At 41.3% G+C, this 9,174-nt stretch overlaps 1 protein-coding gene across 2 annotated transcripts in view; it reads left to right on the forward strand.

Annotated features, from left to right (window-relative positions):
- The window catches only part of sult2st3 (sulfotransferase family 2, cytosolic sulfotransferase 3), an 18,719-nt gene extending 11,182 nt beyond the window's left edge, over window positions 1–7,537 (forward strand). Inside the window, exons 2-6 of one of the 2 annotated variants that reach the window (XM_019893018.1) lie at window positions 1,404–1,612; window positions 1,702–1,828; window positions 5,210–5,304; window positions 6,351–6,531; window positions 7,120–7,537. In XM_019893018.1, the coding sequence (XP_019748577.1) occupies window positions 1,404–1,612; window positions 1,702–1,828; window positions 5,210–5,304; window positions 6,351–6,531; window positions 7,120–7,280 (773 nt within the window). In that variant the 3' untranslated portion in view covers window positions 7,281–7,537. The remainder of the gene's footprint in view (window positions 1–1,403; window positions 1,613–1,701; window positions 1,829–5,209; window positions 5,305–6,350; window positions 6,532–7,119) is intronic. The other variant, XM_019893019.1, reaches the window with a different exon arrangement.
- Window positions 7,538–9,174: the final 1,637 nt, after the last annotated feature.

Raw genomic sequence — 9,174 nt, forward strand, 5'->3', positions numbered from 1 at the left:
AAAATAATATTTATTAACAAAAACCGCACCGCCGAAAATAGACAACAGAAAACGCTGGTCAAAACAAGTACCAGGAGAACATGCAAAAACCCAATAACAAAAAACGCTCGCACAAAAGGCAAGGAAGAAAAATAAACTCGAATACGATTACACACGAAGAAAAGACTTCACCAAAAAGAGTCGACGAATCTAACTAGCGCACTAAGACTAATACGAGAGGGAGAAGACCGACACACGGGCAAAGCAGTGGCACGGCAAGCAATTCTCCGTCAAGTAAGAGTCAGAAAGACAGCTCTAATAAAGCAGGTGCTTAATGACAAATAGGTAGCAGGTGTGCAGCCAGCCAGAATGCACCGCCTGCCACCTGCTGTCGAAAACGGGACATGACACATTGTGTGTGTGTTCTCCCGCGAATGATATTGTATACACTTCATCGTCAAATCAGTCCAGTCTGTCAAGTGGGTTAGCTGCAGGGATTTTGAAGGTCTAGCAGGTGGCAGTGGTCAGCGACACAGTATCAACACAGTATCAACACAGTGTGTCGACATGCGTGTTAAATAAGTACTTGTACTTGTTAAATACTATTTAACAAAAATACAAACTGGAGTACAAAGGAAAAACACAAAGTCGAAGTACTCAAACAAATGCCTGGAAAGCACAAGGAACCAAAGTAACCATCAAAACTATGACAGGAGCACACCTATACTCACACTCACAATGACCCAACGAAGACTGACAGAACTCAAGGAACTAAATACAAGCAAAGTGACTAGACAACGAGAAACACCTGGACAAGACACAAAGGGTTGAGGGAGCTGATTGGTTAAACACAAGGGACACAGATGATGAGAACAGGTGGCGACAAGAAGGGCACATCAGGAAACAAAACCAAACGTAACCAGACAGAAACATAACACTTTCCAGTCTAAGTGTGACATTGGAAGTTTGTACAGGTAATGAAAGAGAATTTTGGAAGTATATGAAATGTGACTGCTTCACTCAAAATAATTGCAACAATTTGTTTAACAGTACGTTTAATGGGTGTGAAAGTGCTAAACGATAATCAGAAAGCAGTACTACTTCTGTCAACATTGAAAAGCATGAGCTGAACTTCAATGGAAGGCAATTACCAGTAGTGTGTGTGTGTGTGTGTGTGTGTGTGTGTGTGTGTGTGTGTGTGTGTGTGTGTGTGTGTGTGTGTGTGTGTGAGTCTGATTACCGGTCTAAGGTGTGGGTATTTGAGCGTGAACTGTGTGTTTCTTCTGTTTAATGTCTAGTTCTGATTGAGCAATCCACATAGATTGAAATTAAAGTGGTTATGTTTGACACAAGATTATACAACTTTTGTCATCGGCTGTATATACAGTCATGTACATTGTAATACAAAATGCTCTCCTCTACAGGTACAGTCTGGATGCAAGAGATCCTCCCGCTGGTGCTGAATGGTGGAGACTTGACACCGATCCAAACTATTCCCAACTGGGATAGAGTCCCCTGGCTGGAGGAAAAAAGATTAAAAGTAGTTGTGGATCAGTTGCCTTCTCCACGAGCACTGGTTACACATTTTCCGTACGAACTCATGCCACAATCTTTCTTCTCCTCGAAAGCCAAAGTTAGTTCTGCTTGAAAATACAATGCTGTATCTCCCTTTAGCATCTACAAAGTCATCCTGGATTTGACGCATTTCCCCCCCTTCGTCAGGTGATCTATGTAATGAGGAACCCCAAGGATGTCGCGGTGTCTTCCTATTACTTCCACCAGATGGCCACTTTCCTTGAAGACCCTGGAACCTGGGAAGAGTTTATTGACAAATTCCTGGAAGGCAGAGGTCTGTTTTGTATTTACTATTATTATTATTATTATTATTATGATTAGTTTCCAGGGTGTTGCTTTTCTCTTCAGACTCTGCGCTGAAATAGCCACTTGCTCTGCACCCAGTTGGTTCCCTCAGAATAGAGGTCAGGGTGAACAGTGACTTATTTGCATGAGAAAGAACAGCTCCCCAAAAGGGAGTCGTTTCGACCAGTGTGCTGTAATTCTTTTTCCTTTGCTTGTTTGACTGAAGAATGTCATAGACAGTGAAGCCATTTATTGAGGCACCTGGGAACTGTTTTAAATTGGGAAGAAATTGGATAAGTTGTCTCCTAATTTGACTCTCGGGTTAGAAATTATTTTCTTGTGAAGTGTTTTCTTATAGCTGAGAGCGTTGCATTTCAAGATTTCCTGATTTACTTGTCCAAAATTTGAACTTTGTTTTAAAGCACCTTAAATCTATCCGATAATGATTTCATTCACTGAATTACTTTTCATACATTGATGCCAGTATTAAGCCCCCAAACAATGGATGAAATCTGTGTTCTTGCAATTTAGGACACATTGTAAAACATGTACATCGGTGGTATCCAAAGTTTTACGCTTGAGGGACGCATACAGAAAAAGAAGGATGAAAGGGCCACTGTTAAAAGTTTTCAACTTTTTGAAACACACCAAAGTCAGTCAAGAAAGCAATGAGATATTGTTTGTGTTGTCGAGTTAAGGCAAATAGTTGAGGATTTTTAGGGTGGCCCATCGCCGTCTATCCCATAGAGTCGATCCAGCTCTGCACTAAACAGCAGCTGAATCCCATCTCCACATTCAGAAACCAAACATGAACAAATTGTAGTTCCAAGAGTTACTTGAGGCTCATTAATGTGATATCTTCAGAAATAATCCATAGAGCACAAAGTGGAAGAAACAATATTTGCCTCAAAATTGAATTCTTTATTCTTGAATTGTTATTCTTAATCTATTGTTAATTATTATTCTATAATCAGAAATGGTACATCTATATCCTCGTAGATAGAGAAAAGTTCTACAGTGTATCAATAAACTTAGTAGTAGTGATGGCAGCTATTTTTCTGACAAACGCCTTCACCGTTTTTTACTCATCTTGCAGCCCGTGTCAAATGTCATTTTTAGTTTTAGTTTTTCCTTAATTTTTTTTGTCATGTAGTGGGTGGCGGGCCGCAAATGGCCTCCAGGTCGTAGTTTGGACACCAATGATGTACATCCATTAGTTTTCCTTTCATTTTGTTAAATAAGGTCCCTTGGTTTGGGGCACATCTTGTGCAACACATTATTACACCATTTCAGACGAAAATCGCAATGATAAACGTAATACATACTGTAACTGATGGACAACCATTTCCATACTTATTTTCCTAGATTCTTTTTATACATTAGTTTGTCACAGGGGTGCCTAAACTTTTTGGACCGAAGATCGACTTTTCGATCAACCAACCTCCCGCGATCGACCCGTTATCGCGCACGCTCATACAAACGCACGCCATGATGAGCAACAGCCCGACACGGAGGTATGCGACGCACTTTTGCAGCCTGTTAACTATCGTAGCTCACACGTACCGTTTTAAAGTGCTTCCCTCGGCCCTCTAGATTTCTATTCTTTGCCCGTGACCTCAGTGGATTGTACACGAAACAAACTCTGAATGAGAATAATAATAACGATAAAAGATATAGCGCAACAGCTCTGATCATAAGCTGCAATTGCAGACTGCTGAGCGCTAACAACTTCCGATGACGCAGGTCACGCGCCACCATAGGTTAAATACTTAGGCCAAACAAAAAAGATGTTTCCGGTATCATGAAATTTCAGCATAGGGTCGGTAGGTCGGACAAAGTTTTTTTTTTTTAATCTTTTTTTTTCCATCAAAAATTTAAACAAAATAACCATAAAACATAAAACAAGAAGAGATTGAACCTGCCACTCCGCGGCCGGCGCCGCCACCACATATGGCAGCCGGCGCCGCCGCCACCTATTTAGTTTTCTCCCCGCTCCGGACTCGGGGGGCCGGGGTGCCCCCTCCGCCGCCCTCCTCCTCCGCCCAAGGTTTTTACTCGGCCCGTGGTGTTCATCAAACAGTTCGCTGAATTTTTTCGATACATCAATGGATGCTATTTTCTTAACATTATGGTGCGAGCTTGCAACTGTAACACAGAAAACGCGGTTTAAACTGTCGTCGGAGATCGCGGCCGCCGCCATGTTTCAATGTTGTTGACAGACGACAGGGCAAACGACGCACCCGCTCAACGTGAATATCGCGAGAGTTTGCACAGATGTAAACCCTCTACACAAAAATGTAGAGGGTTGTTTGAAAAAAATGCCGACCGTAAAGTTTTTTTTCAACGTAGAAATTCTCGGTCGGTCGGGTTACCGGAAACACTACTTTTTTTTCTACGCCTTACCTGCTTTATTTTCTTTTTTTAAATACTTGTGAAAGTGAGACGGATAGGATGAGTAGGGTGCAGTGTACATTAACTTATAATTAAAAATATATTAGTAACATGCACAAAGACGCACACATGTTTTTTTTTCTCCTCTACACCCCTTGCGATCGACAGATGAGTAGGGTGCAGTGTACATTAACTTATAAATATATTACTAACATGCACAAAAACACACACATGTTTTTTTTTCTCCTGTACACCCCTTGCGATCGACTTGGCACCAGTAGATCGCGATTGATGTAATGGGCACCCCTGGTAGTGGATCCCCCTTGACTATTATATTGAACACACAAATATGCATAATGTTAGGTTGATTGTTTTTAGGTTTCATACATTTGCATATTATTAATGATGAATTGATTATGCCTGTAATGAAGAATGCTTAAGCTTTTAATAAAGATATAATTATGCTTTAAATAAAGATATGCACACATTCATAATAAAGAATGCTAAGTGCACTGTGTGACAGTTGAGGGACGCAACCACCTTTCCGAGAAAGTGGTTGGGAAGAGACAAGTATTAAGACAAAATAAGAGCAAGGTCGGACATGGATGGAGCTGTCAACACCAGCTGCAACTTGCTGTTTTTGTCGTGATTGCACACATGTACATACTTTTCACTCACATACACACACATAGTCAAACAAGTTCAGTATGTGTCTTCAACAGCCGTCACTCCTTAGGTTGGACGCACCCTGTATTAGATTCCCAGTGAGAAATAAATGAGAGGGCGAGTGGGGAGATCCTTGGGTGAAGTGCAGAGAACTGAAACGGTTCTCCTCATTCCCCCCTGGTACCAGAATTGAGTGTCCTGTCTCCTCCTCGTGTTTTATTTCTGAATGTCTAATTGATTACTCTGACACATATGAACGTTGATTTTTAACTTCTATTTTGACACAAAATGATTCTGTGCTGTCTGTTTTCAGTGATGTTTGGCAAATGGACCAACCATGTTAAGAGCTGGAGGCACACCGAGCTGGGAGACAGAATCATGTATATCACATATGAGCAAATGATTCAGGTAAAACAAACACAAACCAAAGTCTTTTGAGTTTTTCAACCACACTATGCCAGGGTGCCCAATATGTCGATCGCGATGGACCGGTAGCTCGCAGACTGGTCGAGGGGTGAACAGGGAACCCCCCCCCCCAAAAATAAACCTCTCACAAAAAAGTTTGTGTGTCTGTGTGCGTGTGATTAAAATGATATATTTTTGTGTTAGTGCACACTGTACGCTGTCAGTCTCACTTTCACAAAAAGTATTTTCAAAATAAAATCAAAAAAGCAGATCACCTTTGACCTACGGTGGTGCATGACCTGCATCACCGCAAGTTGTTAGTGGCCAGCAGTCTGCAATTGCAGCTTGCAATCAGCGCTGTTGCGATATAGCTTTTATTATTATAATTATTATTATTATTATTCAGAGTTTGTTTCATGTTAAGTTCAACAATGGAATTGGCAAAGAATGGGAATCTGGAGGGCCAAGAGAAGCATTTTAAAACGGTACGAGTGAGCTACGATCGTTAACACGCTGCAAAAGTACGTCCCGTGCCTCCGCGTCAGGTCTCGACGAAGGTAGGCAGTGATTTCCTTTTCACAAACCTACCAACTCTCGTGTCTTTATTTTTCTGTTTCGTTCATCTTAGGGGCCATTATGGCTGTTGCTCATCATGGCATGCGTGTGTAAGTGCGTGCGTATGCGCGGGTGTGCAATAACGGGTCCATCGGGGGAGTTTGGGTGATCTAAAAATAGATCTTCAGTCCAAAAAGTTTGGGCACCCCTGCCCTATGCTATACGGCGGCCAGGCATGTCCAGCTCCGGGCCTGGAGGTCCACCATCCTGCCTGTTTTACATCTCTCCGAGCTGCAACACACCTGCTTCAGATGGTCAGCTCATCAGCCAGCTCTGAAGCAGCATTTGAATAATCCTGATGATTTGAATCAGGTGTGTTGCTCCTGGCAAAGCTGGAAAACAGGCAGTACAGCGGCCCTTGAGGACCAACTTTGGATACCCCTATGCTATACGCACACTTCGAGAATTTATTGAGAAACTTTCATGCCTTGCAGGACCTTCCTGCAGCTTTACGTCTTATGTCTGATTTCCTGGGAAAGAACCTGAGTGACGAAGTCATCGAGAAAATATCCAGCCACTGTTCCTTCAAGTCCATGCAGGCCAACATCATGTCCAACTTCACTTTGGTCCCCAAGATATACATGAACTCTGACAAGTCTCAGTTTCTGAGGAAAGGTGAGGCAGCTGTTCTGCTTTCTCTGATATCAGTTGCTCATTTATTTTGCTGAGTGAAGAAGCTACCTTTTTACATCAATCCAAAATTACAACCATATTCAGCTCCCTGAACGAGCAAAAACATGCATGTTAGGTGATTGAAGACAAATTGCCCATAGGTGTAAATGTGAGTGTTTGTATGTGCCCTGTGATTGGCTGGCGACCAGACCAATGTGACCCTGGCCTCTCACCCAATATCAGCAGGGATAGACTCACTCGCAACCCTAATGAGGACAAGTGTGACATAAAATGCATGAAAATGTAAAAGAAAATTGCATCTCCCAGCAAAGCCCACTGACATCATGAACAGGTAATCAGATTCATCCATCCATCAATTTTCGAAACGACTTAAAGGTAGGTTCATTAGGTTTCCAAGTCTGCTGAAGATATGGCGATATTAGTTAACTGAGTATTAAATATGAAATAATGATTTTGATGGGAAAAATATCTGCTTTCCCTCAGGCAGATAAAGCAACTGCAATGTCGATGGTGTTTTTTTTCTGCAACTGGATTTTTTCATGATGACTCACTGTTTTGTCTGTGCATTAGGTGTCGTTGGAGACTGGAAGAACCATTTTAGCTCCAAGCAACTGGCCCACTTCTCCTCAGTCATTTACAAGGAGTTGGAAGGTGAGAGCTTCACTCTGCCTTGGAGCCTGGACGGCACAGCTGATGTAACAAAAGTGGACGAAAAAGTTGAAATGTTATAGATGCACGTTCTAAATTAAGTCAGCTTTTACTCAAATATTCTGCACAAGACGGAATCGAGTTATTTTTTTTCCCCACTACAGCGGTACCTCTACTTACGAAATTAATTGGTTCTGGAAGAAATTTCTTAACTAGAAAATGTTGTAAGTAGAGACGCGTTTTCCATGTAAATGCCCGAAGCCGTTCCACGCCCCCCGCAAAATTCAGACATAAATGTTTTTATAGCATAAAACTGCATCAAAATATGTAACAAACACATGTTACAATTAGATTGTTGCACAATAAATGAGCGTTGTGCATAATGTAAAAAACAAAGAATAGAGTAAAGCAGTGTTTTTCAACCCGTGTGCCGCGGGAAAATATCCAATTTGTATGTTTGTGCGGTCTTTCGCCCAGAAAGTAATCATGTAGTCCCCTCCCATACCGCTAGGGAGCAGCAACAGCTAGCCAATTGCCTTGTGTTTCGACGAGAGACAAGCGAATTTGTGACGCATGAATGCAGGACGACGGTGAAACAATAAATATGAAAGATGATAAAATACTGTTTACTTTGTGTTCATTTGATTCCAATTCAAGCTGTTATAACGTCATTCTTCAATGTTAAAAACGGTTAGAGTAACAATATAACACGTTAATTGGAAAAATAAGCAGGGGGGGGGTCACAGTTAGAGTAACAATATAACACGTTAATTGGAAAAATAAGCAGGGGGGGGTCACATTTTTAGCTAGTGGTGTGCCGCGAGATTTTTTTCAATGAAAGAAGTGTGCCTTGGCTCAAAAAAGTTTGAAAAACACTGGAGTAAAGAATAAAAATTATGGTAATTTAACTTTTAACTGCGTTCTCATCGTTTTTTCCCCCCTCTTTAGTTCATGTTCTCTCTCACAAGTGGCTGTTGCCTGCCGTTTTGTGAAGAACTGATCCAAGGAAGTTTGCTTTTTTCGGCTTTTAACAATCCTTCGAAAATATCCAAGGCAAACATCAGCATAGTGATGCGATCGCCCAACTGGTGAACATTTTTTCTGGGTGATTCACATTTACATAAAACTATTTGAACGGCTCATGGCCCGAGGGGCGAATGACGAGGACGCTGCATAGACACATATCTATCTATCTATCTATCTATCTATCTATCTATCTATCTATCTATCTATCTATCTATCTATCTACACAAATGGACAGATACGTCCCTCTTAGCCAATGGGATGCCAGGAAGATGCTTGGTAATAGCCAATGCAGCCAATGCAGCTATAAATATGTTGCATTCAGGAAAGTCGGAGCTGCGAGTTGCAGCCCATCCTATATTTTTACCTTTCGTATCTTGAAATGTCTTTTGTGAAAAGAGACAGTATTATCCTGTTGAGGCGTTTCGTAACTTGAAAATTTCGTATGAAGAGACGTTCGTAAGTCGAGGTACCACTGTATCTGACTTTGAGCATGATGCTGGGAGAAACAGGTTTAGTGCTTCACATGGGCCCTGGCAGGTTTCATTATATACACTGACTGGCCTCTTCATAAATTACACCTGCTCAGTCGAATTGGATCCAATACAGGCCCGTTATGAAAATCAATGGGGCCAGGGATGTGTTACTCAACAAGCATCACATATAGGCTTCAGACTGCCATTCTAACACAAATATTATTGTTATTATTATTAGTTTTTTTATCCCAGTGTATGTTTTGAATTTCACAAATGTGTTGCATCTTCCCTTGCATGACATGGCGATACAAATCGCTGCATTGACTTTGTTTTCAGTAGCTATTTGTTTTGCTTATTTACCTCGAGAATGTGTAGTTACAAATACTGTAGGATGAACAAATATTTGTTGGAATTTCATTTTACGTTTGCCCCATTAAAGTGCGAAGAAGAATCAAATGTTATTTTTCTTGGGATTACT

Source organism: Hippocampus comes, unplaced genomic scaffold (genome assembly GCF_001891065.2).
Source record: "Hippocampus comes isolate QL1 unplaced genomic scaffold, H_comes_QL1_v1.1 scaffold94, whole genome shotgun sequence".
Lineage (NCBI taxonomy): Eukaryota > Metazoa > Chordata > Actinopteri > Syngnathiformes > Syngnathidae > Hippocampus > Hippocampus comes.